The sequence below is a fragment of the Peromyscus maniculatus genome, chromosome 1 (assembly GCF_049852395.1).
Source record: "Peromyscus maniculatus bairdii isolate BWxNUB_F1_BW_parent chromosome 1, HU_Pman_BW_mat_3.1, whole genome shotgun sequence".
NCBI classification, from domain to species: Eukaryota; Metazoa; Chordata; class Mammalia; order Rodentia; family Cricetidae; genus Peromyscus; species Peromyscus maniculatus.
In genome coordinates, this window is record NC_134852.1 from 151012221 (window position 1) to 151029805 (window position 17585).

General features: G+C 43.3%; 1 protein-coding gene across 4 annotated transcripts; it reads left to right on the forward strand.

The window, feature by feature from the left end:
* Window positions 1-880: 880 nt before the first annotated feature.
* LOC102923916 (olfactory receptor 13A1-like) lies at window positions 881-16631 on the forward strand. Of its 4 annotated transcripts, none has more exons than XR_013045990.1 (3): window positions 881-1147; window positions 4769-7142; window positions 15837-16630. XR_013045990.1 is itself a non-coding variant. In XM_076554835.1 (2 exons), the coding sequence occupies exon 2, from the start codon at window positions 4876-4878 to the stop codon at window positions 5809-5811; it is 936 nt and encodes a 311-aa protein (XP_076410950.1). In that variant the 5' UTR covers window positions 881-1147; window positions 4769-4875; the 3' UTR covers window positions 5812-9526. The 4 variants fall into 4 exon arrangements, 1 of the variants encoding a protein (XP_076410950.1); XR_013045994.1 differs by having other exon boundaries at window positions 4772-7142; XM_076554835.1 differs by lacking the exon at window positions 15837-16630 and having other exon boundaries at window positions 4769-9526.
* The last annotated feature ends 954 nt before the right edge of the window (window positions 16632-17585 follow it).

Below are 17585 nucleotides of genomic sequence, written 5' to 3' on the forward strand. Positions count from 1 at the left end.
GTTTTTATGGATTTTTGGTTATGTGTGTTTGTTTCTTTCATTTGTTCATTTTCAGTTGGTTGGTTTGTTATTTTGTTTGCTTTTATGCTTATTTGTCTTCTAAAGACAGAGAGGAAGAAAGGACACGGAATTAGGTGAGTAGGGAGGACCTGGGAGGAGTTTGTGAAGGGGAAACCATGATCAGAATACACTGTATGAAAAAAAAAATTTTTCAATTAAAAATTGTAATTGAATTGGTTTTATTTAGATTTTCTTTTATGACCTGGTGAAACATAAAACTTTGAATAACATTTTTATCTTTACATTTTTGAGATTATACTTTGATTATAATATTTCTGCCCACCCTTTCTCCCCCAAAACCATTCCATATGTCCCTCACTCATTCTTCTCCAAATTCATGACCCCTTTTTATTTAATAATTGTTATTGCATTCCTATAAGTATATGTATATTCATAAATATTCATAAATATAAACTGTTTGGTCTGTATAATGCTACCTGTATATATAATCTCAGAGCTGAATAAATATTTTAAATGCTTATAAATGTGGCAAACAGAATGAAAGTGCTGAAGTAACGTTAACTCATAACAATATATTGAAAGGCTTGACTATCAAAAGAGGAGGGGGAGGCACATAAAGTACAAGGTACTTAGAATAAACCCATTGTGTATGTGTCCGATTCAGATAAGCACTCTCAGCAGAACAGAGGAGTCAATTTCTATCATGGTGGGACCTTCTGCACAGGGTATGAGAATCCCACTGACACTCTGGGAGATGCATGCAGAATGTTGGTTAAGGAAGAGTATGGATGATGATCTGTTCCTGCCCACAGAATGTGACTCCCCTGACCATTGTCCTCCACACAAGTCTGCAGGGAGCTTGGGTCATGAAGCTACAAGTCCCTTTTAATTGATCCTCAGAGCTTTCTCCTTCAGTTTCTATCCCAGGAGGCACCAGGACAAGCACCTGACCCTGGTCTCAGAAAATCATAGATATTTCTGAAGACCAATGACCTCTACACAAAGGAAGACAGAGCTTCAAAGGGACACTAAAGATTTGGTGCTTATAAGAAAGGAGAGTCTGTGGTCAGTAATGTGCTCCTTGGTGGAAGCCATCTGTCACCTGAATTCACTATGACATGGAAAGGTGAGTGAAACCTTAAATTCCACTGTGTGACTTTTCTGATTAACAGTGGAGGTCCAAAGCAAAGTCTCACTATAAGAGTGACATTTGTCCTACTTTTTGAATGTTAGCACAGACGGACACCAACTCATGTTACCAGTGAGTCCTGAGACTGAAAAGGAGTTCTGGGTCAGAGAACAGATTATGATAGAAAGATTTAGTTTCATGCTTCACTGTATAAGCAGCAGAATGTTCTAGTTCTAGCAGAATGTTCATGATCAGAGAGTTGATTCATGTCTGTTATTTTTGCCTTATGTTCAAAACTGGGCTTACTCTCATGACCCTCAGTGCTCACACTAATTTAGAAATGAAAACCAGCAAATTTAGATGAATCTAAGATCTATATTGATGACTAGAAAGGACTTGAATGCTGTCTTGTTTGACCATGACATCCACAGAGCATGGTGAGAAAATGTCACCATACCCCGGTATCCAGAATCCACTGTTGGGGTACAGAAAAGACCTTCATCTTCCATGGAGTTAAAAATACCAATTCAGTCCTGTGGGTGTTAGCCTTGCCTTATCTGCTACAGATCAGAGCTGACATGACTGGGAGTCACCTAAAGAAACAATTACAGCTGTCTAAAAATAAGTTTCAAGAAAAATGGTCAAAGAGGAGGAGGACTGTAATAACAGGGCTGTAAGTGTACATGCTCCCTCTACCAATCTTTCAGGACAGACTGTGGGATCTGCAGACGATCCAGTTTGGAAATCAGTGTGGAGCTTCACCAAAAAGATGGAAATTAATATACTACATGATTCAGCTCTATCATTTTTGGGCATACACCCAAAGAACTATACAGCCTAATAAAGCGATTCTTGCTCTTCCATGTTCATTGCTGCTCTATTCACAGTAGTCAGGAAATGGAAACAACATAAATGTTGTTTACATCCATCATATAAACAATGAATGGGTAGTGAAACTGTGGTAATTACATAATGGAACATTACTCAGCTGTTAAGAAAAAATGGAATTATGAGGTTTGTAGGAAAATGGGCATTTCCATTTCCTTTCCTGTTTAAGTTCCAGCCCTGACTTCTTTTAATGATGAACAGTCCTGGGTAAGTGTAAACCAAACAAACCATTTCCTACCCAAGTTGCTTTGGTCATGGTGTTTTGTTCCAGTAATAAAAACCCAAACTAAGACAACATCCCAACCAGAGACCACAGACTACCAAGTAAAATTCCTGTACCAGGAATGAGGTACCACTTTCTGAGATGTAAATCACAAGGTCCCATAGACCCTCAAACGTTGCAGGCTACTGCTATTGCTTTTTTTTTATCCCCCCAACCCCCGAATGAGGTGGTAAGACCCTATTGCTGAAGACACCACTACTTAAGCCATAAACATGGAGATATCAAATGGGTACTAACCTGGGAGCTTCACCCCTACTTGCTAGTTTTTACAGTTCTGGAAGATACACACTACATGAGGAGAAAAAAATCATCATCAATTTTACCCAGCTCAGAACTCTATGAACTACTTTTTTATCTTGGCCATTTTGACTGGGGTAAGACTTAATCCCAAAGTAGTTTTAATCTGCATTTCTCTGAAGGCAAATGATATTGAACATTTTTTAATGTTTTTCAGCTATTTGTGTTTCCTCTTTGGAAATTCTCTGTTTAAGTCCATTCCCCTTTTTAGTTGTATTCTTTGTTTTCTTTCTGTTTAAATTATTAAATTATTTGTATATTCTAACCCTCTGTCAGATGAATAGTTGTTAAAGACTTTTTGCCCATCTTGTAGGCTACTTCTTCATTCAAATGTTGGTGTTCTTTCTGTCCGGAAGCTTTATGTGGACCCATTTGTCTGTTATTGATCTTAAAGCTTGTGCTATCACAGTCTTGTTCAAAAAGTCCTTTCCTGTGGCAATGAGTGCAAGCATATTCCATACTTTATCCTTTGTCGTTTTCAGGCTCTTTGGTCTTATGCTAAGATTCTTGATCCACTTAGAGTTAAGTTCTGTACAGGGTGAGAGATAAGGGTCTATTTTTATTCTTCAGCATGATACTATCTATTTGACCAGCACCGTTTGTTGAACATGCTGTCTTTTTTCTCTAGTGCTTAATTGTTTTGTTTGTTTCTTTGCAATAAATTGTGTGTCCATAAATGTGTAGACATGTGTCTGGGACCTCGAATCACTCAATTTACAATATTTGAGTATCTCTAGTTTGACATGGAGACAGCTATAATGTTTAAAATTCAACATTTGCTACTACATTTGGGAGAAAATAAATTGTGACCCATACTATGAAAAATATATGTGAGGTAAAATGTGGTAAAAGCAAAGGAAGTGTTATAAGACTGGTATAGGGCAAAGTGAAGGAACGGTGAGTGCCACTGGATTCAGTAAATGAAACATGTCACTGAATGATTGCTGGAAAACAAAGAATATTTCCAGATTAGGAGCACTGCAAATAATATCCAAAAACAGGTTTATAGATGGGGTAGAAAGTGTACACATATGAACGCATGCAGGAACCTATAGAAAAGGTTAATGGGTGATGTCAGGTGGGTCTTCTGTGTCAAGCTATAGAGTGTGATTTGCTGAAGGACTGGGGAGTGGCCTAGGGAATTTGGATTAGGGCCAGGGGTCCATTATCTTAAGGTACACAGTCTGTGCTCCTTGGATGATGGAAGAGGAAACTAGAAATGTTGAAATTATGAAAGAGCTAAAGAAATTGGAAACATGAGGTGTAATGTTGGGAAAGCTATAGTTGCAGGCTTTGGGTACCAGTTGGATAAGAGAGGTAAAGAGGATGCAGAACACCATACTTGGCTCATGGAATGGGAAGCTACTGAGGATCTATCAAGGGTCTAGGCTAAAGAGAAGACAATGAGTCAGAGAGATGGAGCTATGCTCCATAGAATAAGCATCTTGAAACACTGGGTAGCAGAGGGTGAGCTTCTGAGCAAGGTCATTAACACCACACAAGAGCAGCTATAGACAATGGTTATGACTTCAGTTGTGGGTATATTAACTTTGATGTTACTGTGGTTCATTGAGACAGAAGTACTTTGGGTTTATAGGCTTGAGTTTTGAGAAATGCCCTCTGGGGTGATAGATTTGAAATGGGTTAGAGTCAGGATAGCTCCAAGTTCAGGAGAAGTCACAGATTCCAGTAAGTAAAATTCAGAAAACACATGGCTACTTGGCCATGGAGGATACCATTATCAGGGTTCGTAGAACAACCACTCTATGTATTTAAACAAAAAAGTGCCTGAGAAGCTAGGAGACCAGATGTGAAGAAAGGTACATGAGTCACCTCAGTGTGTGTCCATCAGAAATTGTCATTGTATGGAGAATACCTGCTGTGGAAGGGGGCACAGGTGTGTTTCCAGCACTGTCTACAGAGCACAGTGCTTATAGGTGACTGATAAATAGACTATAGACAGGTCCTGAGTGAGGGACCACATGCTCAAGATGAGGGAGGAACAGATATCCCTCTTAATCCAAATCTACGGGGTGTAAGCTTCTAGGTGGAAAATCAAAAATAAATCAAATATATGTGATTTCAAATTGTGTGATACAGACAAGAGGTTTTCATGAAGGAAATACATTCACTCCTTCCCTTTCTGACAGCAGAGAATTTTGAGATGACCAAGTTTGGAAACTAGACTTTGAAGTGGTAAACTGTCATATTTTCTCAGAAGCCAACAGACACGGTTGTGAAACGGATATTCTCCATTATGATGTTGAGTCCCAACCAGACAATGGTGACAGAGTTTGTGCTAGAAGGGTTCTCAGAGCACCCTAGCCTACGGCTGCTCCTGATTGGCTGCTTCCTGTCCCTCTACACAATGGCTCTACTAGGCAACATTATCATCATTGCTTTGGTCACCTCCAGCACTGGACTCCACAGTCCCATGTACTTTTTCCTGTGCAACCTGGCCACCATGGATATTGTCTGCACCTCCTCTGTGCTGCCCAAGGTACTGGTTGGCCTAGTATCTAATGAAAACACCATCTCCTTCAAGGGGTGCATGGCCCAGCTCTTCTTCCTTGTGTGGTCTGCATCCTCTGAGCTGCTGCTGCTCACAGTCATGGCCTATGACCGCTACATGGCCATCTGCCATCCCCTGCACTACAGCTCTAGGATGAGCCCACACCTGTGTGGGGCCCTAGCCATGGGTGTGTGGTCCATCTGTGCTCTGAATGCATCTGTCCACACTGGTCTGATGACAAGGCTGTCATTCTGTGGCCCCAAGGTCATCACCCACTTCTTCTGTGAGATCCCCCCACTCCTTCTCCTCTCCTGCAGCCCCACATATGTGAATAGCATTATGACTCTTGTGGCAGATGCCTTTTATGGAGGCATCAACTTCATCCTCACCTTACTCTCCTATGGCTACATCATCGCCAGCATCCTGCACATGCGTTCTGCTGAGGGCAAGAGGAAGGCATTTTCTACCTGCTCTTCCCACCTCATCGTGGTCTGTGTGTACTACTCATCTGTGTTCTGTGCCTACATCAGTCCTGCTTCCAGCTACAGCGCAGAAAGAAGCAAAGTATCTTCAGTGCTGTACTCAGTGCTCAGCCCAACCCTGAACCCCCTCATCTATACACTGAGGAACAAGGATGTCAAGCTCGCCCTGGCGAGACTCTTGCCCTCTTCCTCACACTAAGCAGAGATGTGCAGGCTCTTCTCCTGGCCTGTGCTCTTCCTACACATGCCCTCCTGAGAGCAGCCCTGTGGAGTGGGGTGTACCTATTATTGTGTTAGAAAAACATTCTCTGATGCAAGGACTATGACCTCAAAACAACAAAATTCTTTAGATGTAATGTAAACAAACAAACAGAAAACCCACAAGCTTTATCTCTTAACTAGTACAAACCATTTCAAAAGTAAAGTTTATTTAAATGGAGATTCCATTTTCCTAGTCTGGAAACTTTCAGTGGGTGATAATGGTCATAGTCACAAAACAAAGCTCTTTCCTCCAGTGCCGCCCTGTAAACATCACAGGGCTTTGTTTCAGAACTCTGCCTTAGAATCTAAACTTCATAAGGAACCTTGAGGGGCAAGCATGGCCACAGTGTCCTGGGAAGACCAAAGTTGAGTGGTTCTCCATTTCACAGCTGCCTACTGAGCTGTGGAAGTCAAAGCTGGATGGAGAAAGCAGAAATCTGTGGAGCAGAGATTAAGTTTAAGCTTCAAAAATGAACTCACATATGTGAGTCCAGCTTGCTTATGACAGTGATGACGATCGAACTCCTGGGAAAGATTAATTATTTCCAACAAAAAGTTTTGGGGAAACTTGAATGTCTAAAAGCAAAGGGTGAAGTGGAACTCTTCCTTCACTCTATGCATGAAAATCAACATAAAAAGAAGATAGACAAAATGCTAGGATGAGACTTTTTTCATACAACATATTTTAATCATATTCTTTCGCTTCCCACAACTCCCAGACACTACCTACCTACTTACCTATACACCCAAAACTCCCCTTTCTCTGAAACAAAATGCAAAAACAGAAGAAAAAAGACAAATCCAAGTCAATAAGACAAAAAATTACCAAAACAAAACAAAAAGCACACAGCAAAAATGGGGTCAGTTTTGTGTTGACCAACCACTCCCAGCTAAAATTCCTCGAACAATCTGTATATTCCTGCATGGCTACTGGCCAATCAGCATTTTATCAATCAATCAGAGCAAATCTGAGAAGAGAAATGAGGAGGCAGAAGGCAGGAAGAAAAGTGCACCTGTAGGAAGAGGAAGACAGAAAGAGGAAGGGAAGTGCATCTGGAGGAAGAGTAGGACAGGAAGAGGAAGGGAAGAGCATCTGAGACCACTGCTAAGATTCAGTGGGAAGACAACTCAGTGGAGAAAGGGCAGCATCTGCAGCAACTGCTGCTGAGATGATGCTGCATCCTTTTCAGACTGAACACATTCTTCATCAACTTACTTCCTTATTCTTCTTAAATTCTGTACCACAGCAGGACTTGTGATGCAAATCAGGTATGTTATTATTAATTAGCTCTTCAAACTTGTGACTAAAATACCTTTTCAAAACATTTGTTCTGTCTCATGTTTTCAGAGGACTCAGTTCATGGGTGCTTGGCTCTTTGTTTTGGCCTATTGTAAGGCAGGGACTAAGGCAGTGGGAGTATGAGATGGAGAAGTTTCTTCCCATCGTGGCAGCCCAAAACACATAGAAGAGGAACACCTGTGCACAATTGACCTTCTCCTTTTCCATTTAGTCCAAGCTTTTTAGTCCACTCTCCCTGGGTACTGCTGTTCACGTGGAGAGTGATCTCTCCCTTCAGTAAATCTTTCTGGAAACACTCACAGGCTACCTTCTGGGGTGCTGGAAGAATACAATCAGAAATGAGGCTGTGCAGTTTAGGAGGCAGTAAGAAGTGTTTTTTCTTTTATACCTGCTGCTGGCTTCTGAGTATGGAGAATAACACACATATTCTTCTGAGATGACAGACTCCAGGGACAGACCCAAATGTGGTCCATATGGCAATGTGGCTCTTCATCCACATAACACAGAGGAGTTCTGGACATCCCCTTTAGTTTCTATTCTCTTGACTCACAAGTTGAATGAAAGAGCAGGCTAGGGACATACCCCCTGGAAACAGCTTATGAATGTGAGTTGACATTGTATGTCAAGTCCCTGAGCAAACTGTGTATGCATCAAGGACCTAACTTTTCATGACAGAGTTGGCCATGCTCCAGGGAGCTGACCATGTGGTGATGCTAGGAACAGAAATAAAATCAGCGATGGGATGTGGATGGTGAGATATTGCCATGAGAAGGATTTGCTTTGGTGCAGCTGTTGACCACAGAGTGTAGGCTATAACATTCAGGTCCTTAAGCCAGTGGCACACTCTCCGGAGACAGGCACAATGTGCTCTCTCTGGGACTGCATCTTGTCATCCATGTGGCAGCAATAAGTCCTGAACCCTCATACCAGGAGCTTTGTTCTCACTAGGACATCAAACCAGAGTACACAAGCCTAGCCCAAGAAGGAAGGTTGGTCCTCCGTGAGGTCAGCCCCTCCTAGCTGACAGGGTGTCTCAGATAGCTCAGATTCTCAGCCATAGCAACTAGGCTGGTCCTCAATCCAGACTCAGAACAGTTTCCCATGGAAACAAACAAGAATGTTGTGCTGACCCTGAAGCACTGAGCTCTGATAGTCACACCAGTCCAATATGTGCTTGAACTGCACAGGTCCACATAGAACAGACCAGATGCCTTTGTCAGCCAGAGTATGTGCACTAACAATTAGCATGGGGAGCGGGGTCCCGCAACCTTACTTGGGCAGTCAGAGTGCAATGAACACTAGGCTTTTCCATCTGTATGAGCCATGAGTCTAAAGTTGGGGCAAGGTTGGGGCTACAGCAGTATCTATCCACTGTGGCCATATGAGGAGGGTACACAGCATGAGCAGGATTGAGCTTAGCCAATCATCAAGATCAGGTTGAAAATGAAATTCAGACTCCTAATAAAAGTCCTTCATCCACTTCTACAAGATCGTGCCCTGTACTAGAACATAGTCTCAGAGATTCAGGGTGTTAGGTGCATATTAGTGATGTTTCCACCACCCTGTGACTGCCCCCCCCCAAGACCACTTCTCACTCTCCTGTTAGGGTCTTGTGGGGAGAGAGATGTGGGAAGATTATGTTATGCTGGCTCCACTTCCATTCGCCAATCAGAAAATCAACAGCAATGTGATGAAGCTCCCATCAGAACTGGCAGGCTTGTATACCTCTTCCTGGGATGAACCTTCATTCTTCTTGTCTTCACCTTCTCAGCCACAGGGCCCTCAGGACACTGTCTGTTTGTCCAGGCTTGCCTAAGTTTCATGAAGTCTGTTACTAGCCAGTGGCCAGGGCATGCATGTGGTGTCCCTGAACACCCAGATACCCAGATAAACCTTAGTACACCTTAGTCAAGGTATGTCCCAAATCCTGCCTGGAAAATTCAATTATAGAGGATTTGCTGCTGATCTAATATCTAGGTGGAAATAGGCATCCTGTATCTTCTCTTGAAATGGTAGTGGATCCACTATCAAACACTACACCATTTCTGTGCCTTTGAGCCCAGTAGCAATTAGTAAACTCCCCACATTGAGATTCAGGTGTCAGAGAGGTGAATCACAATGTCCTACAGACTTGAAAATCCCTTAACGCCATCTATAATCACCTCAACACCTCCCCTCCAGAGGTGTCAAGAGGAAATTGCTGCCTGTAGTCTCTTTAGAGTGACTAGCAAGATGAGAGATGGGTACAGTCCAGGGTCATTCTGCCTGTGCTGTGGGATGTTCTGTATGTCCTGTGGGAGCCCGTTCTTGGGTTCCTCGTGGCTTTACCCAACAGGTCCGCATAGAGGATGATTAGGACCACGGGCCTGAGTGCAGGTGTCTGAGATGATCTGCACTTGACTGTGCTGGGGGGGATGGTCAATATGTCAAGTTGCTCTGAATGGTCAATAAATAAAACCTGATTGGCCGTGGCTAGGCAGGAAGTATAGGTGGGACTAACAGAGAGGAGAAATAAAAGAACAGGAAGGCAGAAGGAGTCACTGCCAGCCGCCTGCCAGGACAAGCAGCATGAAAAGATGCCGGTAAGCCATGAGCCACGTGGCAGGGTATAGATTTGTAAAAATGGATTAATTTAAGCTATAAGAGCAGTTAGTAAGAAGCCTGCCATGACCATACAGTTTGTAAGCAATATAAGTCTCTGTGTTTACTTGGTTGTGTCTGAGCGGCTGTGGGACTGGCGGGTGACAAAGATTTGTCCTGACTGTGGGCAAGGCAGGGAACCACTAGCTACATGCCTGCTTGGGGAAGTAAGGCAATTCTTTACATACTGCCCCTACTAAAGAAGGGATGAGATAGACATGGTGTTCAGGTCCTTCAGAGAGACTAATGGTGTCACATTAATGGTGACAGACAGGCTAGGGACAGGAGCTGCTGCTGAGAAGTTTCCCTTACAATCCCTCTAAAGCTCCTCTAGGTCCAGTGTCGGTGGCTCCAGCCACTCCTGAATCGTGACTGATAGTGCCCACTGTATCTTGATGAATTTGTGAGTAAGGCACATGAGCTCCATGGAGGGGACATACTTCAATTCCAAAGCAATGGAAAAGTCACAAGTATGAACACATATATGAGTACAGGCTTGGGGCTGGGCATCCAGTAGTCAGTAGACAGAAACCAGATAGATAGATAGATAGATAGATAGATAGATAGATAGATAGATAGATAGATAGATAGATAGATAGATAGATAGATAGATATAGAGAGATATAGAGAGAGATAGATAGATGTAGGTAGGTAGGTAGGTAGGTAGGTAGGTAGGTAGGTAGGTAGGTAAGTAGGTAAATAGAGAGAGAGAGAAAGAGGGGGGAAAGAGATAAGAGAACATGAACCTGTGACTTCCTCAGCAGACATCAGAAGTATCCACAAATGCACATCTGTATTTTTCTGACACAAGCCCTCATGCTCTTAAGTGTCCCAAACTCTGTCAATATATCTGCTGATTGAACAACTAGCAGGTAAGAGAAATCACTACCTAATTTTAAACATCAGTGTACATTAAGGGGTTTTGAAACCAGGAAACTTTCTAGTTGATTCCCTAAATGACAGTCTTCAATGTACTGCAGAGGCTCAGACCCTGGGAGAGAGGCCAGCCAGGTCTAAGGTCCCTCGGGATCTCATCACACACTCTCTCTGGTCTATGGAAGGCTTCTGCCCTGCTGCTCAGAGTTCAGAGGTATCTGCCAACATCAAGAAATATTGACTTATATCTGGACAGTCTTGGCTATATGATGCAACCCAAGACAACCTCTGCTCCATGTGAGGTCTTCCCCAAGCCCTGGATCCTGTGGCCTTGTACCTGTCTGCCAAGTCCACGGTGGAATTTATTCAAAAGATCAAACCCAGGTCAGATAGGTCACAGGTGTTTTTCTGTGTTCCTGCTGCCTGTGGCCAGAAGCCAAATGCTGGCCCCACACCAGCTCAGTGTTTGCCTCCAAGTCTCAGATGGAGATAGAGTAAAAGAGGACTCATGGTACCTAGAGGTTCTAGTTCACCAGAAAAGGATCTCAGCTCTCTTTAACTTCATGAGGCCATTCATGAAGAAGTCTGTCTGTCTTTGGAACTGTGATGACAAAACATGTGTGGGAAAAGGTCACCCTACTCTCTGTGTCTCAATAGAGGCAAACTAGAGCTGGAGACCTGCAGGATGTCCTGGAGAGTCCAGGCAGACAGGACTCCAGGACCCCAGGCTGCTATCCCACATACCCCAGCACCTCAGGCACTGGCTGGCACTGTACGCTTATCCAGGCTGGAGCTGTAAGAATTCAGTTCCCTGAAATATGGTGGTCATGTGTCTTTAAATGGACCTCCACCAATGAAGTTTCTTTTACTTGCTCCTCAAGGTACAAGTTTCAGGATAGTAAATGCCTTCAGCATCACAAAATTCTGATAGAGAAACAGAATAAAGGTGGAACTTACATTCTTGGTGCTGGAAAGATTTAAAATTAGGGGCAATGTATCTGATTTTTTTTATATTTACATAATTTTTATTTGATTCTTTGGGAATTTCACATCATGCACCCCAATACTACTCATTTCCCAGTCCTTCCATGTCTACCCTCCATCCATGTAGCCCTCCCCCAAAAGAATTTTTTCTAAAAAATTAAAAAAAAAGAAAAAAGAAATCTGCTTCTTTCCTCCACATTCCCCCGCCTCTCCATCATATAATCATTTTGTCATAGTGGCCTTGGGAGCTGCAATGTGTCTCGAAGTAGACCCTCTTTATTTATTTGCAAATGTTCATTGCAATGAGTTGTTGGTCTGGTTCAAAGCTTCTGGCTTCTGGTATACCATCAATACTGGACCTTCATCAAAATTTCTCTCAGATATTCTGTTATTGCCTGGAATCACCAACAACCTGTGGTTATGGTTCCACAGGACCCAGCCCTTCATACACTCCAGCAGCTCATAGATGGAGTAGATGTTGAGGTGGGTGAACTCAAAGCCTTGGATGTGGGCCTGGGTGATAGCTGAGTTGATTAGTCCCAGCCTCCACTGGCACATCCCCAACTCAGGCGAGGGTCAGGGCCAGATCTCCTGTGCCCACTCCATCAGGGCCAGCTCTTCCATGTGCATTCAGATCCAGCTCTCCCACTGTGGCTGGTGAGGGGGAGCAGCAGTTTTTCCAGGGCCATTCAGGGTGAGGGCCAGCTCTTCTGTGCCCATGACACTGGGAACAGTCTTCTGGGATTGGGGAGGGACACTCTCCCACTGAAGTAGCCTGCAAGGGGCAGGACCAGCTCTCCTATGCCCAGGCCACTGGACCAGCTCTCCCATGACCCCTGATGGTAACATGGGCCACAGACATCAACACAGACCCCAGCTGAGGTAGGACCATGGACCCAGACATGGCCCTTGGCTGAAGCTTGGGCCTGGACATCACCATGGCCTTGACTGGCAGCACAGGCAACTCAGATTAGTATGGCCACAGCAGCAGCATGGCCCCAGACATCAACATGGCCTCAGATGAGGGCCCAGACCACTGGCATCTGCACAGCCTTCAGTGGTAACACAGGTCACATATATCAACACAGACCCTAGCTGTGGTAGGGCCAGAACCCATATGTGGCCCTCAGCTACAGCTCAGCTGGAAGTCACCATGGCCTTAAGTGGCAGTACAGGCCACTCAGATCAGCATGACCCCCAGCAGCAGCATGGCCTCATGTGGTGGCCCAGACCATAGGTATCTGTATGGCCTTTGGTGGTATCACAGGCCATGGACATCAACACAGACCCTGGCTGCAGTAGGACCACAAACCCAGACATGGCCATACACAGGACCATAGGCCTGGACATCACATGGCCCCAGGTGGCAGCACAGGCCACCCATATCATCAGCCTGTTCCTCACAGCCATCTCATCTTCAGGCCCTCTTCTCTCTTTAGTGAGCAAACCACTCTGCTTCTCCTTCTCTCCCATTTCTCCACCACGTACCTGTTCATTGTAGTGGTGCCTGCCCATCTGGATAGCTTGCTGTGGGGCAGCCTTGCAGTGTGTGATTTTTTTTTTTTAGTTAAGCCTATATTCATAGATAAAACCCTTCACAACAATGGTGACATTTTCACCTCCACGTGTTTGCACTGTCCCTTCCAGTCTGAGCTGCCAAAGTGTTTACATAGTCTTTACATATACATACATAGAGTTTACAAAGTGTTTACATAGTCTTTACATATACATACATAGAGTTTACAAAGTGTTTACACAGTCTTTACATATACATACATAGAGATTACAAAGTGTTTACATAGTCTTTACATATACATACATAGAGATTACAAAGTGTTTACATAGTCTTTACATATACATACATAGAGCTTACAAAGTGTTTACACAGTCTTTACATATACATACATAGAGTTTACAAAGTGTTTACACAGTCTTTACATATACATACATAGAGTTTACAAAGTGTTTACATAGTCTTTACATATACATACATAGAGATTACAAAGTGTTTACATAGTCTTTACATATACATAGAGTTTACAAAGTGTTTACATAGTCTTTACATATACATACATAGAGATTACAAAGTGTTTACATATATTTTATACAATATAAAAGAATGCTAGCTGAAAAAATAATGCAGGGTTTCCCCCAACCATTGTGACTGAGATTCAGCTAAATAAAGGATTTCTGTGCTTGACCTTAACATGTCAGAATAAATGACAAAATAAGAGTGGTTGGATGATGATAACACAGTTGTAACTATAAGTGGTCTTCAATAAAGTGTTCTGTGTGCACCAAGGTTCCAGGCCAGGCTTGGGGTGCTACTGTAGACATTCCAGGGTACAACCATGGTGAGGACCCTCAGTAGCCTTTTTCTTAGTTGAAGCTCAGCTATTGTAAGTTGGAGAACCAGCCTTGCTGAGATGAGTCACTAATTGCAACATGCAGCTGTTTGTGAAGCTTCTTGAAGCTTTTCACGTACTTCCTACCATACTCCTAGATTTACCCATGTTCTTTGAGGAACAGATGTATACATTAGCCATCAATGCTATAGTCCCAGAAGAATATACTAGCCTGGCTATATATATAGGTGAGCAGTTGAAAGCATATTCATTGTCTTTTTTTCTACTCTGGATATTCCACATCTGAAAAACACAAAAATATTACCACTTGAGGAAGCAGGGATGAGTAGCATCAAAATATTGTTAAAACCCCTAACTAAAACAGAATTCGGTACCAGGAGTGGGATATAGCTGTGATAGGCCTGACCATGTTTTCATTTGAGGGAATTTAGACTTTGATATTGTGGGTTAGAAAAGCAGTGTAATGCTGTAAGCACTGCTTAATGGGCCATAGTAGTAGGAGTGTAGAAGGCAATGGTGCTGAGAATTATTTGAACTGTGGGGATCAAGAGGTTTCAGAGGAGAAAAGTGTTAGCAGACTGGTCTTGTAATATTTTCGTGAGGAATGTGACAGCTTTTTGCCCTTGTATGAAAAGTCTCCCTGAGGCTAAAGTGGAGAGTTTTGGAATAATTCATTGGCAAAGAAAAACTCAAAACAGCCTAGCATAGACTCTGTCATGTGGTTGTTAGTGACAACTATAACGAAGGTTTATAATGAAAAGGAGCAAGCTGGGCAGGGTAAATTACAAATTGTAAATTTTGAGGAGAAAAAAAAGAGTACCAGGAAGTGGAATGGAATAAAGTATTATTTTCAAGAAGATAAACAGAACAAGAAATAAAGTGGTGCACACCTTTAATCCCAGCACTCGGGAGGCAGAGACAGGCAGATCTCTGTGAGTTTGAGGCCAGCCTGGGCTACCAAGTGAGTTCCAGGAAAGGTGCAAAACTACACAGAGAAACCGTGTCTTGAGGGGGAAAGAAAGAAAGAAAGAAATGGAATAAAAGGAGTGGTGAGCTCAGGGCAAGATCCCACCCAGCTAAATTTCCAACTTGTGAAAAGGAATTAAAGAAAATCTTAGAGCCAGGTGTGGTGGGGCACACCTTTAATCCAAGCATTCAGAAGGCAGAAGCTGGTAGATCTCTGAATTTGAGGCCAGCCTGGTCTCCAGAGCAAGTTCAAGAAGAGCCAAGTTTAAGCAGTAAAAGTAATAAACAAAAACAGAAAGCTAGTGAAGATGTAATTGAACATGGAGGCCATGATTCTGCCCAGCAAGCAGCAGAACTTGGCAGCTTTGGTCATGTGGATTTAGAGTTAAGGATAGAAGAAAGGAGCTATGGAATAAAGCCACTGAGGCCAGACATGTGTCAGAGGTGTCCCTGAATGGAGACCTAGGAGAGAGGACATTTCGTGAAGCTGTGAAGTTGAAGCCTGGATTTCCTTGGAGAACCCAAGATATCAGACATGTCAGAGATGTAGGATACCTGCTGAGGAGAGCTGCTAACAGGGAGTGGAACCAGCCCAAGAGAAAGAAGTGTGTTGCAGTCAACAAGGCTGAAAGAAGTTGGAGATCTGAAGAGTGTTTTGACATTAGACATGGAGATGCAGAGTTTGGAGTTTGCCCAGCTGGTTTTTGGTCTTGCTTTGGTCCAGTATTTCCTTGCTATGCTTCCTTCCCTGTGTTTTTGAATGATAATATATATCCTGTGCCATTATATGTTGGAAGTATGTGACTGATTTTTTTATTTTGATTTTTACAGGTGATTACAGTTAAGGGATTGCACAAATCTCAAAAGAGACTTTGAACTTCAGATTTTAACATTGTTGAGACTGTGATAAACTATAGGGACTTTTGAAGTTGGACTGAATGTTTTTTGCATTATGATATTGTTACAAGTTTATGAGGGCCAGGGAGTGGAATGTGGTAATTTGAATGTAACTGGCCCCCATAATCTCATATAAAGTGGCACTATTAGGAGATGTGGCTTTGCTGGCATGGGTATGGATTTGTTGGAGGAAGTGTGTCACTGTGGGAGTTGGCTTTGAGGTTTCCTATGCTCAGGATACCACTCAGTGTCTCAGCTGACTTCCTATTGCCTGCAAGATGTAGGACACTCAGCTATTCCTCCGACACCATATCTGTCTGCATGCCGCCATGCTCCCTGCCATAATGATAATGGACTGAACCTCTGAAACTGTAAGCTAGTCCCTACTAAATCTTCTTTATAAGAGTTGCCACAGTCATGGCATCTCTTCACAGCAATAAAAACCCTAAGACAGCCCGAACTGACCTACTCTGGTGATAGGATGGCCAAACACCCTAATTGTCATGCTAGAAACCCCATCCAATGACTGAGGGAACCGGATGCAGAGATCCACAGCCAGGCCCCAAGTGGAGCTCCGGGAGTCCAACTGACGAGAAAGAGGAGGATTTATATGAGCGAGAATTGTTGAAACCAAGATTGGATAAAGCACAGGGACAAATAGCCAAACGAATGGAAACACATGAATTATGAACCAAGGGCTGAGGGGCCCCCAACTGGATCAGGCCCTCTGAATAGGTGAGACAGTTGATTGGCTTGATCTGTTTGGGAGGCATCCAGGCAGTTGTACCAGGTCCTGGGCTTGTTGCATGAGTTAGCTGTTTGGAACCTGGGACTTATGCAGGGACGCTTGGCTCAGTCTGGGAGGAGGGGACTGGACCTGCCTGGACTGAGTCTACCAGATTGATCTCAATCCTCAAGGGAATCTTTGCCCTGGAGGAGATGGGAATGGGGGGTGGGCTGGGAGGAAGGCATGGGGGGGGGGGATCCGTGGCTGATATGTAAAATTAAACTAAATTATAAAATTAAAAAAACCCTAAGACACTTGCTAATGCCATGTGCAGGACTGGCATCATTTGGTATTCTGTGAAGAACCTCTCTCATCTTTATCATGCACGCAAAACACTCCACAAAAAGCCTGCATTACAGCTGCTGAATATATCCTGCATACCAGTATATGGCAGTTCCCCAAATGGCCAGATGAACCATAAAGACAGTCATTGGTCGCTAGTGTGAGCTCCTCCACTTACCTTTCCCTTTATAGTCAACTTCTATGCCAATATTATAACCATTGACTTGAGATCCCATGTTACTGCCCTTCAGGAAATGATATTACAATTTAGTTGAGATCTTCAACATGAAGTTTCTACTTTTTCTTATAAAACCAGTTCATAATCTGTTGGGAGTTGAGAATGTATCAGTCCTGTGTCTAACTCAGCCTTTGCCCAGCTATAAACCCCTGGCTATGATGCTCTTCCCACTGTGCTCTTCAGAAATAACTTCTCTTCCTCTTCCTTCCAATTAGATGTAATCTAAGTGTGAGATCTAGAATCCTAGATCACAAATTCCCATCTGTTTTCCTCGGTTGTTTTGTATCACATTGGTTTGGAGTTTGCAGGCAGGAGTCCTCCACAGTGCCTTTGTCTCCTTTAGCATAGATTCATTGTTTATGAGTAGTTCCTCCCA

Bases quoted from the DNA above. Each gene is read 5' to 3' on its own strand.
- LOC102923916 (XM_076554835.1), top strand. From the start codon at position 4,876: ATGATGTTGAGTCCCAACCAGACAATGGTGACAGAGTTTGTGCTAGAA.